Source organism: Balaenoptera musculus, chromosome 7 (genome assembly GCF_009873245.2).
Source record: "Balaenoptera musculus isolate JJ_BM4_2016_0621 chromosome 7, mBalMus1.pri.v3, whole genome shotgun sequence".
NCBI classification, from domain to species: Eukaryota; Metazoa; Chordata; class Mammalia; order Artiodactyla; family Balaenopteridae; genus Balaenoptera; species Balaenoptera musculus.
The window spans coordinates 42,413,414-42,432,204 of record NC_045791.1 but is presented as its reverse complement, the minus strand read 5'-3'; the positions used below and the strand labels follow the sequence as shown (position 1 = coordinate 42,432,204).

General features: G+C 39.5%; 1 protein-coding gene across 3 annotated transcripts in view; it reads left to right on the top strand.

The window, feature by feature from the left end:
* The window catches only part of PLA2R1 (phospholipase A2 receptor 1), a 115,603-nt gene that overhangs the window by 15,320 nt on the left and 81,492 nt on the right, over positions 1-18,791 (top strand). For all 3 annotated transcript variants that reach the window (XM_036858525.1, XM_036858527.1, XM_036858526.1), the window contains exons 3-4: positions 2,804-2,977; positions 13,787-13,960. In XM_036858525.1, the coding sequence (XP_036714420.1) occupies positions 2,804-2,977; positions 13,787-13,960 (348 nt within the window). The remainder of the gene's footprint in view (positions 1-2,803; positions 2,978-13,786; positions 13,961-18,791) is intronic.

Here is an 18,791-nt window from a genome sequence, read left to right as displayed (position 1 = left end):
GAGGACGAGGGAGAAAGAAAATAAGAATAGAAGGAAAAGATTTTTTGAAGTTAGACTTTCAGGATGAAAATAAGAGCCTCTCCTGTCAATAATTCTTTTATTGTAGAAACTTTGTCCCATGTATAGAGTGTGTCTGCAGGGCACCTCAGTGCCTCCTAAGGCCTGGCTGCCGTCCGTGTGGTGGTCATGTTACAAGGCATTTATTTTATTTATTTATTTTTTTAAAGATTTTTTGACGTGGACCATTTTTAAAGTCTTTATTGAATTTGTTACAATACCGCTTCTGTTTCATGTTTTGGTTTTTTGGCCCCGAGGCATGTGGGATCTTAGCTCCCCGACCAGGGATCAAACCCACACCCCCTGCATTGGAAGGCGAAGTCTTAACCACTGGACTGCCAGGGAAGTCCCATGTTAAAAGGCATTTAAAGGCAGACTATTGTCAGGGGTTATTTGGTGTGTGCCGGGGAGCAGGAAAGCATGGTTTTGGTAGTGGGTAGGGGGAGGTGTTTTCATTTTCCATAGTTCTGTGATATTTGGTATTTTTAAACAGAGAAAGAAAGCAGCTTAGTTCTGAAATTCTGAAACCTCAAACCTGTTTGTCAGGTATTGTTTTTTTTTTGTTTTTTTCTTTAAATTTATTTATTTATTTATGGCTGTGTTGGGTCTTCGTTTCTGTGTGAGGGCTTTCTCTAGTTGTGGCAAGCGGGGGCCACTCCTCATCACGGTGCGCGGGCCTCTCACCATCGCGGCCTCTCTTGTTGCGGAGCACAGGCTCCAGACGCGCAGGCTCAGCAGTTGTGGCTCACGGGCCCAGCCGCTCCGCGGCATGTGGGATCCTCCCAGACCAGGGCTCGAACCCGTGTTCCCTGCATTGGCAGGCAGACTCTCAACCCCTGCGCCACCAGGGAAGCCCTGTCAGGTATTGTTTTGTAGCTCTCTTCATTCATTCATCCACCCATTCACCGTCCATCACGCATTCATTGAACACTGACTTTCTGTGCGGGGCATCTGATTTACAAAGGCCAACAGGACAGGTGTGGTCCCTGCCCTCGTGGTGCTCTGTAGAATTATAGCTTAATAAGAGCTTCTATTTCTAAGAACTCTAGGAAGCAGAGCAAGGAGCTACCGAGATCTCAAGCAAGACTTTCTCCCGTACCTGCGAGAAATGAGTAAAGAGAGACAGAGCCAAGAGCAAGCCATTTTCAGGACTCACTACAATAAAGCAAGTGCTGCAAACCAGCACTCTGAATAATCTACAGTTCTAAGGAAGAACTTGGCATTTTGTTCCAGGTTAACATTTTAGCCATATGCCCACACTCACAATGTATGCAGAGGAAGACGGAGTAGAAGGCAGAGGATGGAAACAAGAGGATGTGTCCTGGTATACCAGTAGTTCCTAACAGCCTCAACCTCTAGGGCTGATGGTGTGGAGTGAGCTCAGGCAACACCCTTCCCCCACCAGCTGTGGGAGAGGGTGGGAATCTCCACAACCAGCCCTTTCGCTCCAGGACCTACTGATTTAATTGAGGGTGGCCCTGATCCCCCTCACTATAGAAAGCCCCAGCTGAGTCATGAAAAGTTGTTGTTTCCTGCTTAAGGCCAAGGACGACTGATCATTGAAATACTCTGAGGGAGCAGCCAGCCGGCCACTCAGCAGGGCCATCTTTCTCCTAGACCACTGCAGGGGCCTCCAGCCGGGCATCCACTTTGCCCTCTCTCTGTGTACATTCTGTTTGCCACTGGGCACCCCGTGAGTCTTTAAAAATCGGATCATGTGACTTTCCCATTGAAAACCCACTGATGACTTCCCACCGCCTTCAGGGGAAAGGTGATGTGGCAGAGCCGGCCCTCTGTGAGTTGATGCTCCAGTGCCCTTCCTGGTTCCGCTTCGCACTGGGCCTCCCTCCTCCTCCCCGTCCACCCCGCACGGTTCTTCTCACAGGTCCCCCGTACTTGCTGCTCCTTATGCCCCAAGAACTCTTTTCCAAAGACTTAAACCTCCCTTCCCCCGGTTCTTATTCAGAGGCCTTCCCTGACCACCTTATCAAAAATAGTACCTCCACCCCTTCCCCCCCCCCCCCCACACACAGTCATTCTGTTCTTACAGTATTTTGTTTTTCTTCATGGTACTTATCACTACCTGAAATTACATGTTTACTTGTACATTTGCTTTCTCTTTTTTTCTCCCCACTAGAACAGAAGCTCCATATGAAAGCCAACTTTTACTCATTTGTTCACTATTACATCATATACCCAGTGCTGGACACATTAAATGCTCAACAGATGTCTGCTGAATGAATAAATTAATAAATGCCTATGAACCTCGAGATTCAGATGCTGATGGCTGATGTATTTGGGGACTGGAAGATATTTTAAAGTGAAATCTCCAGCTACATACAATATCTTGAAATAACCAATAATGGAAAAGAATCTGACGCTGTATACCTGAAACTAACACAATATTGTAAATCAACTATAGTTAAATAAAAATAATAATAATAAATAAATTTTTTCTTCTCATCCATTCACAAATATGTATGCTACTGTAGCAGTGCACCATAGTGAATAAACAAGGAGATAAACATACAAACAAACCATTTATCAGCATTTCCCCTGAACACAGCACTCAGTCTTGCACTTTTCCATATACTAGACACTGAGGTCCTGAGGGTTCACTGTGGTAAAGCGAGGGCCTTGCCCAGTGTAGGTTTTCAGTCGATAAAAAATACATTCACTTTATGACAGTTTCCAAAGATAAAGCTGACATACTACTTATTTGACTTTGTCCTTTTCTTTCTCCTAGATTTGTATACAATCAAAGGGAATGCCCATGGGACACCGTGCATGTTTCCCTTCCAGTATAACCGGCAGTGGCATCATGAATGTACCCGGGAAGGGCGGGAAGACAACTTGCTGTGGTGTGCCACGACCAGCCGATACGAAAGAGATGAGAAGTGGGGATTTTGCCCAGATCCCAGTAAGAATAAAATCTAGTCTTCCCCATATGTCATGAAGGAATCAAGGATGATTAGAAAGTTATTGTATCTAAAGGAAAGCACTGAGATTGATCTACTAAAATCTGAATAAGCTCTTTGATTCCATTTATCCAGACTTTGATTTTATGTTTGTTTTTGCCTTGAAAAGACAATTCTGATGTATATTCCTTTTTTTCCTTAAGTTCAAAAGATGTTAATTAGCCATTCCTCATTAAGTTCAGTACATAAGGATGCTTTAACCAGAATCAAATTATAATACTCTGTGATCTCATTAATCCCAGCTTCCAGGCAGGATACTTCAAACAAACCTGAATGCATATAAAGCTCAGTTATCCTTCCAATCCACTCCCTCTTATGAGCTGCCTTAACTTCTCCATGTCCTGACTGCTTGCCTTGCCCATTGTCAAGTCCAGGCATCAGCTGGCCCTTGATGATCTTTTTAAAATCGCAGTCGCCCTCGTTATTTCTCGACAATGAGTTCTTGTCTTGATTCCCTTTCCTTGTTACTCGATTTCTAGCTATAACCTCAAAATCTTTTTCTCTTCTTAACCTGATTTTCAAGGTCCAATGACAGCTGCAATGTTCTAAATTTTTTTTTGTCAGTTAGTACTTTATTATTTTATTGTATTTTCATTTAGCTTAAAGGTTTCCAGTGGTTCTTAAGTATTGGGGGTTATTTATATATACCTTCTACTTTCTATATTCAATTTCCTTCACCTTGGTTTCTGCAAGGCAGAGAATATAGCTTTTATAATCTCTTCATGTTCCATGCCTACATTCCCTCCACATAGTTAACAAAATGCCACAAAGAAATTGAAACAAAAAGAAATTGAAGAGATTAACTCCAAAGAATCTGATTTATAAATTGCCTGTTGAATTGTTTTCTAATCTAAGAGCCAGTACAGCTTAGTGAATAAGAAAGAGTGTAGGTTTTGAAATTGGAAAGACCAAGTTTGGAGTCCTGCTTCTTCCTAACAATGAGATCCTGAGTCTCAGCTTCCTCATTATAAAATGGAGATAATAACAGTACCTATTCGGGTTATTGAGAGGATACAATTAGATGATGCATCTAAGCCACTTATCATAGTACCTGGTACTCACCAGGATTACCATCATCATCATATCATCATCAGGCCTAACTTATCCTTTCAGCATGTGCTTCTGAATCAATGATCCTACCTCTTTATTATCTGTCAACAGCACTAAGCTAAGCATAGTGTTAGGACTTAGGACCCTCTCTTCAAAGAACTTGGCCTCTAGATGGAATACAGGAAAGACAGATTTGCTCCATGCCTGGAAATGCAGACTATATTTGACATGATGCTCTAGAATCACCTGGGGGATAGCTTAAAACATATATCCTCGCCCAGTCCCAGAGATGCAGTGAGCATTTGCATCTTTGACAAGTGGCCCAGGTGATCCTGTGGCAGATAATTCTTCATCAGACAATTCATAATATGCAGGTAGTTCTACGCAACATACATCTATATACAGGGGTGATGTCAAGACATTTAGCAACCAATCTAGTATGAGCTCTTGGTCAATCCAAGTGGAGACCTTAATGTGGAGGTTAGGAGTCCCAGAGGCCCACTGCTGGTATTAACCTCTTATCTGCTGTAATGTGAGGGGATGCTGAGGCAGCAGGGGGCACTTGAGGAGCTCAGGACAGCAGCTCTTCACCAACCAGCATGAAAGTATTTCATCATTTATTAACTGTCAGATCATCAGCCTTCTCTATCTGAATCTGAATGTCTGTATGGAGGTGTACGTGCATGTAATCCCTACATTCCTTGGATTCTTGAGTCAGATGTCACATTATTTACATCATCTTCTCTTTCCATTTCCATCTCCAGTAGATGTCATTATTAAAAGTAAACAAACCAATACTAATAAGATTAACATGTATTTCACATGGCCCTGATACTATGTTTTAAACTACACTATTCTCCTTGAGATCCTTTGAAGAGCACTGTCACCATGCTCTGTCACTTTAGCCAGTTATGGTTTCCCAGGTGGAAGCCTGGGTTTAGTTGTGCCCAGGGCTTTTCAGTCCCTGGACTATCTATTTGTTCAGCTTCCTACAGTTCAGAAACGTCCTCCACTTGACAGCCTGCCAGATTCCAACTCTCCTAACCTTTACCACAACCAGCAGAAAGCATGTTTATTTGTGCAGTGCTAAATTACAGTTCCAGTTTTCTTGCTTTCTTGTTACTTTTGGTTCCTGGTGGCCAACTTAACTCAAAATGATGTGCCGGAGACTGGAATCTGAGCAAGCAGATAGCTCTTTCCATGGGGTCAAAAAGTGGACAGAACAGAGAGGAGTGAGTACATTAAAGCAAAGATTCATACTTCTGTATCTCATCTTTCTTGCACAGAAATTTTTTAGTATCTCAATGTAGAATGATGCCTTTTTTTAAAAATGTTGATTGTAAGTAAGCACAATGTAAATTTAGTGCTAATAAACACATATAAAAACACACTAGCAGGGAGGGATATGATAAAACATCTGTCACTATAGATCTTCTAGAACAAGGATGATATAGAGGAATCTTTCTGGGTTTGTTTAGAGGCAATTCTGTGTCATACTATGTCCGTCCTGGTTGTGTGTCTTACATAGCTGGAGAGTCAGGCTTAGTTAGTTTGAGATATTTTTAGGGTACCAACCTCTGGGATGATCTGATTGCCCTGGAACCTTATTCACCTGATACAATTTTTATCAGTAACTTGAATGATGTAACAGAGCAGATAGGTACCAATATTGATGTATGAGTGCCAACCTTGGCTTTGTCAGCAGTATTATTACGTGTCTCTTGTCATGCTGCTCTCTCACTCCCGGCAAGGGTCGTACAAACCTCTCTACTCTCCCCTGACTTCTAACCCTGCCCTACATTCTCCTTCCCAACTCTTAAGAGATGACCTCAATCCCTACCTCTCAAAGAAAACAGGATCCATCAGAAGGGAAGTTTTGACAACTTCCTGCTCCCAAACCTTTAAGCCTACCTGGGTTTGCACCCATCTCCTTTTTCTCCTTCCTGTGCAATAGTGGTCCTCCTCCTACCTAGGGCAAATCTCGCCATCTGGACTCTGGAGCCTCCCGTCCAATCTTCTCCAACTTGTATCTCAGTGTTTCTCAAAGTGTGGTTCCAGCAGCATCAGCATTCTCTGAGAACTTGCTAGAAATGCAAATTACCAGCCACATCCCAGACACCTATATCAGACATTCTAGAAGTACAGCCCCAGCAATCTGTGTTTTAACAAGCCTTCTAGGTGATTCCAATGCACACTCTTACTCTAACATAGATGAATGATGCATCCTTCTCATTAGCAGTTAAACCTACTCACGTCTTAAAATAACATCTTAAAATAATACAACTCCTTCATCTCCACTTCAGCCTCCTGAAAATACCTATCTCTCTCATCCCCTGCATAGACAGACTTCTCAAAAGAATTGTCTACACCCCTTCACCTTGCTTTCGTTCCTCAGAGCACTGTCTCCTCTTGGCTTCTATGAAGATGTATGCCTGACCTCCATTTCCACAAACCATTCATTCACTCTTTTCCACAAATATGTATTGAACACCTGCTATGCACCAAGCACTCAGATGGGTGCTGTCATTATAACCACAAATGTGAAAGATGAAAGTCATGGTGCCTGCCCTAATGAAGTTCACATTCAGGTGAATGCTGCTGAAGGGCCTGATCTGACAAGGTCTGAAACTAAGTGTTTGTTGGATCTGGCAACATGGAGGTCATTGATGGCCTTGACAAGATATACTCTAGTTACCCGATTGAGTGGGTTAAAGAGTAAATAGAAAAACAGAAGAGGAGGGAAGGAACACTTCCCAATTCATTTTATGAGGCCAGTATTACCATGGTACTGAAACTAAAGACATCACAAGAAAAGAAAACTACAGACTAATATCTCTTATGAATATACATGCAAAAATCCTCAACAAAATACTAGTAAACAGAATCCAACAACATATAAAAAGAATTGTACACCATGACCAACTGGAACTTATCCCAAGAATGTAAGATTGCTTGAAAATCTGAAAATCAATTAATGTAATACCTATATAAATAGGAGAAAGGACACACAATTATCTCAATAGGTGCAGAAAAAACATTTGACAAAACTTTACATCCCTTCAGGAAAAAAACAAAACTAAACTAAAAACAGAAGAGAATTTCCTCAACCTGATAAAAGGCATCTCTGAAAAACCCACAGCCAGCATACTTAATGGTAGAAGACTAGATGCTTTCCCATAAGATCAGGAATAAGACAGACTATCCACTCTCAACACCTCTATTCAATGTTGTACTGGAGGTTCTAGCCTGGGCAAGTAGGCAAGAAAATTAAAGTCATCCAGATTGGAAAGGGGGTTGTAAAACTATCTCTATTTGCAGATGACATGATCCTGTATGTATAAAATTTTAAGTAGTCCACTAAAAAAACTACTACAACAAATAGACTCATTCACAGGATACAAGATCAATATACAAAAATCAACTGTACTTCAATACTGTAGCAATGAACAATCCAGAAATTAAATTAAGAAAACAAATCAAAAAAGAGACAAAGAGAAAACAAATCCATTTATTGTAACATCCAAAAGGATAAAATCCTTAGGAAAAATTTAACAAAAGACATGAAAAACTTATCTCTAAAAACTACAAAATATTGTTGAAAGAAATTAAAGAAAATTAAATAAATGGAAAGACATTCCATGTTCATGTGATCGAGGACTTAATATTGCCAAGATGGCACTACTACAGCAATCTTTATCAAAATCCTAACTGACTCCTTTGTGGAAATTGACAGGCTCATCCTAAAATTCACATGGAAATTCAAAGGACCCAGAAGAGCCAAAATAATCATGAAAAGGAAGAACAAAGTTGGAGGACTTACACTTCTCATTTTCAAAACTTATGCAAAGCAACTGTAATCAAGACAATGTGATACTGTCAAAATGGAATAAAATTGAGAGGCCACACTTATGATTAATTGATTTTTGACAAGGATGCCAAGACAATTCAATGGGGAAACAATAGTCTTTTCAAAAAATGGTGCAGGGAAACTGGATTCCACATTCAAAATAATAAAATTAAACTCCTATCTCTCACCTTATAAAAAGATTAACTCAAAATAGATTTTAAAAATGTACATGGAAGAGATAAAACTATAAAACTCTTACAAGAATACATAGGGGTAAATCTTCATGATCTTGAAAATGCAATGAATTCTTAGATATGACACCCAAATGCAAGCAACAAAAGAAAAAAATAGATAAGTTGAACTTCATCAAAATCAAAAATTTTTGTGTTTCAAAGAACACAGTCTAGAAAGTGAAAAGACAACCCACAGAATGGGGTAAAACATTTGCAAATCAGATATCTAATAAGGGACCTATATCTAGAATATATAAAGAACTCATAACTCAATAATAAAAAGACAAAAATCCCAGTTTAAACATGGGTAAAGTGTCTGAATAGACATTTTTCCAAAAAAAGATTTACAAATGGCCAATAACCACATGAAAAGATGCTCAGTATCATTAGCCATCAGGGAAATTCAAACAAAAACCACAGTGAGATACCACTTTACATCCCACAGGATGGCTAAAATCAAAGAGACAGACAATAACAAATGCTGACAAGAATATAGAGAAATTGGAACTCTCATCCACTGCTGGAAGGATTGTAAAAGGATACAGCTGCTTTGGAAAACAGTCTGTTGGTTCCTTAAAAGGTCAAACATTGGGTTACCATATGACCCCTAATTCTACTCCTAAGTATATATCCAGGAGAAATGAAAACATATACCTACACAAAAACCTTTACACAAATGCTTATAGCAACATTATTTATAATAGCCAAAAAATAGAAACAACCCAAATGTCTACCTATTGATGAATGCATAAATAACATGTAGTATACCCAGTAGTATTTAATGGGATATTATTGGGCAATGTAAAGAAATGAAGTACTGGTACATGCTACAACATGGATGACCCTTGGAAACATTATGCTAAGTGAAAGAAGCCAGTCACAAAAAGATCACACACTGTATAATTCCACTTATATGAAATGTTCAGAATAAGCAAATCTATAGAGACAGACACTAGCTTAGTGGTTGCCTTGGGCTGGAGGTAGGGGTGAGGACTGAGGGAAGAATGGTAAGTGACTGCTAATGGGAATTGGGTTCCCACAAAAATGTTCTAAACTTGATTGTGGTGATAGTTGCACAATGCTTTGAATATACTAAAAACCATTGAACTGTATACTTTAAATGGGTGAGTTATATGGCATGTTAATTATATCTCAGTGAAACTGTTTTTTTTAAAGAGTAAATGAGAGATGAGAAATTGGAGACAGCATACGTATAAAAATATGTGATTAATGGGGGTAGAGAAAAGGCAGAGACTGCGATGGGGAGGCCAAGGGAGGGAGTTTTTTGTTTCTTGTCTTTTAAGGATGAGAGCTGCTAGGTCATCTTTGAATGCATCTGGAAAGGATCTAACAGAAAGAGGTTGAGGATGCAGGAAAGTGAAACAATTGGTGAAATAAATATGGTCTCTCAGAAGGCAGAAGGAAGTAGTGTCCAGATCATAGATGGACAGACTGACCTTTTATGGATGTAAAGACAACTTCTCCATGGGAGGGAAGAAGGAGAGAATAGTACAGGTCCAAGAAGGTTGATGGATTAAGTGATGGGGAAAATGAGGAGAAATTAGTCCAGTGGCTGTGGACTTTCTCTGAAGAGGGGGAAGAAAGAGTGAGAGGTTTGGACAACAGGAAAGGTGTGAAGTGAACACCGTGGCTGCTGGGAGAGCAAGCTTATTAGGGAAAACCGGTAATGTTTCCAGGAAGTATCGGGGGTGGTTGATAATGAACCCATCAGATGACTTTCCTTGGCAGTGCTCATCTGTTGGATGCAGGCACAGAGCAGGCAGATGATTGGGTTCCTCTGCTGGAACGCACTCCATAAAGTCACTAATGGACTCAGTCCTCATCTTACTGAAAGATTCAACAACGTGTAACAAACTGACACCATCGCTTTCCTTGGGCTTCTGGGACCCACACCTACTAGTTTTCCTTTTTCCTTTGTGGCCACCACTTCTCAGCTTCCTTTGATAGCATAGTCTCCTCTGCCTAACTGCCTTTAAATTCTGATGGGCAAGCTTGGGAAATAACATGAAAAAGATGGAACATGGTACCTGCTTTCCTGATACTTAATTTTATCAGGAAAAACAGACAATCAATAAGCAATCCCATAACGCGTCATTTAATCTCAACCGTGATCAGGGCTACCAAGGAGCATGTAAGGCATTGGGGATGAACAGCAGGAAGTCCTGACTTGGTTTGGTATCCCTTTTACATGAGATCTACCAACAAAGTACTTTTCAGGGAGCAGATGTTCAATAACTATTTGCTGAGTGTATGAAAGACCAAAGAGAGAGAAAAATAGTAACTTTGTAGCCTGGAGTTGCTTGAATAGTATAAGAGTTCTTTTTTTTAAAAGAATTCAACCATTTTTTAAAGTGGCAGGAAAGATACACCTGGGACAATGACAAAGCTGTATCCTTAGGGATGACAAAAAAGCCATATTAATAGAGAAGGAGAAATGGCTGCATCTTAGTCATAATCTATAATAAAATCGGTGTTGACGTGAATATACTTCAGTTCATTAGAAGAAAGGTGTATTTTGAAAGGGGACAAAAATCACTATCATGCAAAAGATTTTGGCAATCTTTCTTCAAACAGTAGGAGATGCAAAGATATATAGGACATAGTTGCTTCCTTCAAGGAGCTCAGAATTTAGCGACAGAAGAGATGATATAAAGACAACCAAAGATGCAAAGAAATATAACAATCTGATGGTATCCCTTAGATTAGAATTTTTCAAGAAAAAGTAAATGTACCAGCCTGCAATTTTCAGTGGCTTAGAAGCAGAAGTTAGTTATGAATAAGCAAGAGGATTAAGAGTAAATACACGCAAATGCCCCAGGCCAGGACGGGACCCTGTGGCAAGGGAGTTCCCGAGGGACAGTCTCTGAGGCCAAGATGAGCATGCAGGAGGCCCCCTGGGGAGGGGTCTCAGGATTGATACACACGGAAATGAAGGGAAGAGAGCAGGATTTCACAGGACGGTGATGCAGGGCTGGTGACTCCCCACACTGACCCACAAGGAGTTCTCAGGCTGGATTTGCCCCTAGGTGGGGTGAGAGGAGGGGGTCTTATAGCCCTGCACTGACCAGTCATGGTTTGCAGACTGCCCTTAGGAAGGGAGAGTGATATTGGGCAAAGAGCCTCTTCAGCCAAGGCAATCCTTGAAGAAGGCTTCATGTTGAGAGGTGTCTGCTGGCAGCTGGGGAAATAAAGCCTTTGGTCCTGAAGGGAGATCAGAAGAACACATCACAGTGCCCAGGCCCAAGGTGGCACTTTCATTCCACTTGTTACCATGAAATCTTCAAATCAGATCCATGGAGTCACATGCAACCCATCTAGAGATGCAAAGAGAGGACTTGTGTCTGACGGCATAGAAATACAAATTCTTATATTTTAGTTAAAACCAAATTTTAATGACAAATGGACTACCTTATTAGAAGAATATGGGCACCTTTTGCAAACATTTGACCGGTAGTTTCCTTTTGATTAACCTTAAGAACTGGCACAGATAACACAAAGCCAGGGGAAATCTAACAAAACTGGGCAATGTAATTTGTAGCACAGACAGGATCACCTGCAAGCCTCTCATCTTAACTATTTAATGTATAGAATTCAGGCAGATTTCTGCAAAAGGCTGTTTTATGTAGCTTAATCCATGTCCTGTTGAAAGGGCAGGACCAACTCTTGGCAAAAATGGGAATGAGATCAACTGAAGTGTCCTCCGAATCTTTTCTTATCATGGCATGGCTTACCATGGAGGCTTATAATTAGGACTTATTATCAAATCTTTACCGAAGGCAGTAGATGAGAGGCAGGTACCCTATACCCAGATCTCTCCTTTTGACATCCTCCTCCTATCTCCCCTTCTGACATCCTACTATCTTCTAGTAGCCAAAGGCTACTCATACCTGCTCTCCTTGGGAAGTGCTTCAGATGATTTCTTTCAAGCCAGGGTTCCCCAGTGTTTGCTTTGTGAACCATTTGCATTAGAATCAGTAATACGTTAGAAAGTCAGCTTTCTGAATCCCACCCCTGACCTTCCAATTCAAAATCTCTGAGACTGAGAACCAGGAACCTGTGGTTTTTTTAAGAAGCTGGCTAAGTGATTTTTATGCACACTGAAATTGTAAACACTCCCCTGTTCCTCTTTCATGGCCTCAGCTCTCACACGGGATGAACAGGGCTAAACTGATGTCTGATAATGCTTAGTGTGCTGTCCATCTCATGGATGGCGTAGCTTTTTAACTGAAGACGGTCTCTGAGGATTCAAACTCAGTGGGGAAATTTCTGCCACCAGGGCAAGATGATTACTGAAGATGTCCTCCTCCCTTTCTCTTCCTCTTCCTACAGTTTTCCTCGGTGATAGACTTGTCTTCTTGGTGATAGATCCTCCCTCAATCTTGGATCCTTCTATAAATACATGTGTCAGTCAGGAAACTCTGTAGACAACCTTAGATTTATGTAATAACTTCTCCTTAACTAACTCAGTTCTGGGAAGGCACATTGCAACCAGACATGAAAACAAACTTCCCACATTCCCAAGGGAGCCATCTAACTAAGTATTGTGGGAAAAAGAAAACAAAAAAGATTTCATTGTCAAATAAGTTTGAAGTATACTGAATTAAAATTAAGCTGTTTCTTAGAGAACTTCTCAGAGCCTTTAATATGCTGTTGTAGATTATGAATTCCCCAGAGGAGGCTACATATGCACTATGTTCCAGCTTTTCTTGGAGAGCTCTTGAAGTTGTAATACTCTGTGGATTGTACTTCGGGAAAAGTTGTTCTAGATTTTAGCAGATTGTCTGACCATCAGTTACACTCATGCTGTAGCATGGTTCACATTGTCTACATTATGAAATTCTTTGGCTGAGTTTGATTTCAGGTAATTTTTATGGCTGCTTAGGTTCACCTTAGGGTTTGATTTAAAATTTCAGCAAAAGCACCCAAAGTAGGTCTTCATTTTCTGTTATTTCAATAAACTTCAGATTCCAGATCCATGTTTCATATTTTATTAAATTTACTTTTAAGCAAACTACACAATCCTTGGCCAATGTTTTGCAAGTGGATTTTGCTTCTCCTCCTTTTGACTGAAAGAATTTTCTTAAACTAAATATCAGTGTTCTTAATGTTTATTTGAAAACTTCTGTTCATTTTAGGGTCATGTTTCTACTGTATCCCTTTTATTCCATCTAGCATTTTGGTATTTGCAGGGAAAAGCTTTTTGAAACAATATTTGCATCTATCTCAAATAAATACTTCAGTTCACACAGCTTTCAGTATAAAGTTCTGACTTTAAAGAATTCACTTGTTATTTTCACAAATACCTATACCCCAATTATATTTCCTTCTCTTAAAAATAGCTGATGTCATTTTCCCAGAAAGGATCAGAGCTTCTTTATTGATAATTTCTTGAATTTCCTTTCAATCTTGAACAAGTTTTACCATAAAGTGCTTATGGGAAAACAATGCAGATTTCATCATAAAGACCTAATCAAGAATAGATAAGGGCTCTGAAGTTTTAGGAGTTGCAAGCTAGAATCATGCCATTCAAATTCATCTTAGAAATGTATCGCTGTAAAAATAAAATAAGATTATAATGTTTTAATGGATTTTGTTTTCAGCATCTACAGAGGTGGGTTGTGACGCTGTCTGGGAGAAGGATCTCAATTCACACATTTGCTACCAATTCAACCTGCTTTCCTCCCTCTCCTGGAGCGAGGCACACTCTTCATGCCAGATGCAAGGAGGTGCATTATTAAGTATTGCAGATGAGACTGAAGAAAATTTCATAAGGAGTAAGTAGGTGGATGATGCACATTGATGTTGGTACAATTAAAATGATTGGTGTTTACAGTTACGTCCATGTATGCCAAGATACCTTCTGGAAAAAAAAAGGTCCCTTGGAAAATATTTTTCTGTTATTAACATGGCCCAAACTCACACCCAGAATTTTGAACTGAACCCTGGGCCATTCCATTTGACACCTGGCCGTGCCTCTCTTATTTTCTCCGCCTTGGACAAGAGAAGTTGAGGCTACAGCAAGGGACCCAGGAGAATTTTCAGCTCCAACAAGTGCATAGGGAGACTTCTAAACTTAAGTCCGAATTCCTGCTTTGCTGGGGAGCTTAGCCATTCCGTTTCCATTTATAAATAATTAAGCTGTTTACTAATTAAACAAAATCTTACCTGTCATCACTGTGTGTAGTAGTAGGGTTTCCAGTGGATGCCAAAGAACTTAAAATTTAATTGGAAAAGCAAAAGCACACACATGTTAACTAATGCTGTAAAGTAATAACATAAACTGTCAAAAGACTGCTAAGGAGCTGGGTCTGATCTATTTCAACTTCTCACCTAAACTCTCTTTTTACTTCTCTTTTATAGATTAAATGTGTTTGTAGACGTGTACATGCAGCATTTAAAAATCTTTCTGAAACATTTGAAAGTGTCACAAAATTAGTCACTTTCATTAAAAGTTTCTGATGCTTTTTTCCAAATTATATTGCACATGTTTCTTCTAGAATAACAATAATAAAATCATTCTAGGATAATTTTAAAAGTTCAAGTATACAGAAAGAAAACCAAAGGAAAAACCCTCATAGTTCCACAATCCAGAGATAACCATGTTTCTTTTGCAAAAAAACATACAAATGCATGCATAATCCATAGTATCTATGAAAAATGATATTAAATAAAAACATGAGGCAGTTGTTGCACAGAGGTTAGGAACAGGGACCAAAGAGTCACCTTCATGGGTTTGAATCCCACCTCCATCACTTACTAGCAGTGCTAAAGAAGTAAATTAACCTCTCTGTGCCTCATCTTCCCCGCTCTATCAAGTGGAAATAATAACAATACCTACTTTTTGGTGGTGAGAATTACATGTTATAGAACAGGTTAAAATTTAGAAAAGTGCCTGGCACACAAAACAAACACTCAGTATGTGTTAAACATTTAACAGCAACTATGCGCACAGTTTAGTTACATGCTTATGTAATTTACCTGCATAGAATGAACATCTGTCCATGTCTATAAATATAGATCTACATCATGGTTTTTAATGGTTACATAGTGATACAGGTTAGAGATAATATATTTAGCTAATCTCCAAATATTAGATAGGGATAGGTAGATAAAATTCTTTATTTTGTTTTTATTTACTTATTTGTTGCTATGGAAAACCATCCCTCACATACCTTTGTGCATAGATCCCCGATTATTTCTCTCTAAGTTTGTAGAAGTGGATTCACTGGGTGGAAGAGGAAGCACATTTTAAGGCTTTTGAAAGTCATTAATAACTTCTAGAAGGATTGTAACAAATGCATGAACAGTATATGTCTGCCCCTTTCCCCAGACTTGCAAAAGTGGGAAATTATCACTGAAACTGATCTGAGTGAGTCATATTGCGGGAAAACACCCATTTCCAAAATCATTATTAGCCTGTAATGGTATTTATAGAAAATTTTGTGCACCATTTATGAATTACAATTGTTATCTATTTTGACTGCTAGGATCTTTAATAAGAGAGTTTAGACTTATCAGACTTGAATAAAGATTAAAGGAATAAGATATGTCAGAGACTTTGATTTAAATAACACAACTTTATAATTAGATTTCGGGGACTGTTTAGATTGGGAAAACAGAGGAGTATTCATAAAGACAGAAGCTTGTTCTGACCAAGGTTTTTTTTTTTTTTTTTTTTTTTTTCTGACCAAGGTATTTTTTAATGTTGAGAATAGTCTACTGTTTCTTGTTAATCGCTGATGAACATTAACTATGGTATAAGGAATTATCTAAACTGCCACAAATGCCAGGAAATAGCCAAAGGAATTTAAGTTTGCATTTACTATTACAGAATTGTGAGTCAATTTACTTGTAAAGCTAAGTAGACTATTTTTGTACTTTTAAACACAGATTAGAAATTATACAATGATTTTTTATATGTACTGTCAAAACAGTCACACAGAGGGTATTCAAAATAACTCTAAGGTAAGAATAATTAATACTTAAATATTTTAAGTAGATTACTTGAAAGCATCACTTGGTACTTACCCCGATATGAAATGTGGAAATTTCTCCATCTTGTCAATCCATCTTCCATTCTGCCTTCTGTCATGATGACACCAGTTTTGATTTAATCAAATGGTGATATTGGAAGGACTAACCAAATAGACATTAGGAAGAGACTTGTGTTTATGCCCCAGAAACTTGGAAAGGCAGGGCCCATGAATGTTATGCTGTTTCTGTCCAGTGATTTCAGGGATCTCAAAATTATAAAGCACCTTTTTCTCTTTCCTTAAAGGTTTAGCTTCTTCCAGTTTTCCACTGTTGTTTCGAAATACCCAATCACAGAAGGTGCTGCAGCCTTGTGATGTGAATGCACTAATCTTTACAACCTTGGTGACCATACAATCGATCATCCAAACTGAGATCCTTTGAAGAGTAAAAGGTTCTGCCATCAATACTTATTCTGGAACTACCAGCATAAGCCATGAATTTTCCAGGCAAACTGGGACATACAGTCACCCTATTTATAACTCTTATCTGTCAGGGTCTCAGTCTCAGGCAGGGTCCCTGCATCTGGCTCAGAATAAATTGGGTTCTGAAGCAGATGAATCATAAGGGATCAATGCTCTCCTTTATAGATTAGAAGATTCAATGGCAACATTTGAAAGTGTCACAAAATTAGTTACTTTCACTAAAGTCTCTGACACTGTTTTTTCCCCAAATATTACAGCACGCGTGGTACATGTTTGTTCTAGAGTAATTTTTTAAAGTTCAGGTGCACAAAAAGGAAAACCAAAGAAAAATTTCCCCTAATTCTACAATTTTGATAAGCATATTTTTCTACACAAGCATGTCAATGCACATGTTTCTACATAGCATTGATAACAAAACTGGAATTGAATTAAAACAGGAGGAGCCGAGGCACAATGGTTAGGAGAAGGGGCCCACAGAAAACTTTCTCCCACACCAAGCTGAAGAAGCATTTGCACTGCTCATGGCCCCAACCTGCTATTTTTTTTTTTTAACGTCTTTATTGGAGTATAATTGCTTTACAATGGTGTGTTAGTTTCTGCTTTATAACAAAGTGAATCAGCTATACATGTACATATATCCCCATATCTCGTCCCTCTTGCATCTCCCTCCCACCCTCCCTATCCCACCCCTCTAGGTGGACACAAAGCACCGAGCTGATCTCCCTGTGCTATGCGGCTGCTTCCCACTAGCTATCTATTTTACATTTGGTAGTGTATATATGTCCATGCCACTCTCTCACTTCGTCCCAGCTTACCCTTCCCCCTCCCCGTGTCCTCAAGTCCATTCTCTAGTAGGTCTGTGTCTTTATTCCCGTCCTGCCCCTAGGTTCTTCATGACCATTTTTTTTCTTTTTTTTAGATTCCATATATATGTGTTAGCATACGGTATTTGTTTTTCTCTTTCTGACATACTTCACTCTGTATGACAGACTCTAGGTCTATCCACCTCACTACAAATAACTCAATTTCATTTCTTTTTATGGCTGAGTAATATTCCATTGTATATATGTGCCACATCTTCTTTATCCATTCATCTGTCGATGGACACTTAGGTTGCTTCCATGTCCTGGCTATTGTAAATAGAGCTGCAATGAACATTGTGGTACATGACTCTTTTTGAATTATGGTTTTCTCAGGGTATATGCCCAGTAGTGGGATTGCTGGGTCATATGGTAGTTCTATTTTTAGTTTTTTAAAGAACCTCCATACTGTTCTCCATAGTGGATGTATCAATTTACATTCCCACCAACAGTGCAAGAGGGTTCCCTTTTCTCCACACCCTCTCCAGCATTTATTGTTTGTAGATTTTTTGATGATGGCCATTCTGACTGGTGTGAGGTGATACGTCATTGTAGTTTTGATTTGCATTTCTCTAATGATAGTGATGTTGAGCATTCTTTCATGTGTTTGTTGGCAATCTGTATATCTTCTTTGGAGAAATGTCTATTTAGGTCTTCTGCCCATTTTTGGATTGGCCAACCTGCTGTTGATCCCTCTACATACTCTGGTCCCTTGGATCATGCTCTCCTCTTGGCCGGACAACCCCCATTGGCTCTCCAACTGGACAGCCCTCCCCCCATTTCTTTAGCATACCTTAAATTTGAGAGCTTGCCTCCCGACACTAACAACACTTAATCTGCCTTCCCCTTCCTAGCCAGACCCCTAAGGAAAAGGTCCTCTAAATTGTTCAATTTTTTAACTATGAAATATTTCAAGAGTATTGACAAGTGTAAACATTACGTCTCTGCACACACATACCCATTATAGAGATTTAATAGCATTTCTTCCTATTCCTCTTTCTCAGGGCCCGAGGTAGCCTGAGCTCAGCATACTTGAGTCCTGAGCCTCCAGATTGAGGCCACCAGACACACGTGGCAAAAAAAAAAGGAAGACAGAGGGGCACTTTGTAGGACTGGCCCTGGGCACTTCCTCCTTCCCCCTCTAAAACCCTCAAGTGGGTAAGCTCACACAGGTCAGATGGTCTCAGATTTGTAACCATGAACTCTTGATGGATTGACGACCGTTGAGAGGCAGGATTCCTGTATGCTTAGATTAAGCACTTCACAGTTGCTGTCAGTGAGCCTTGAGG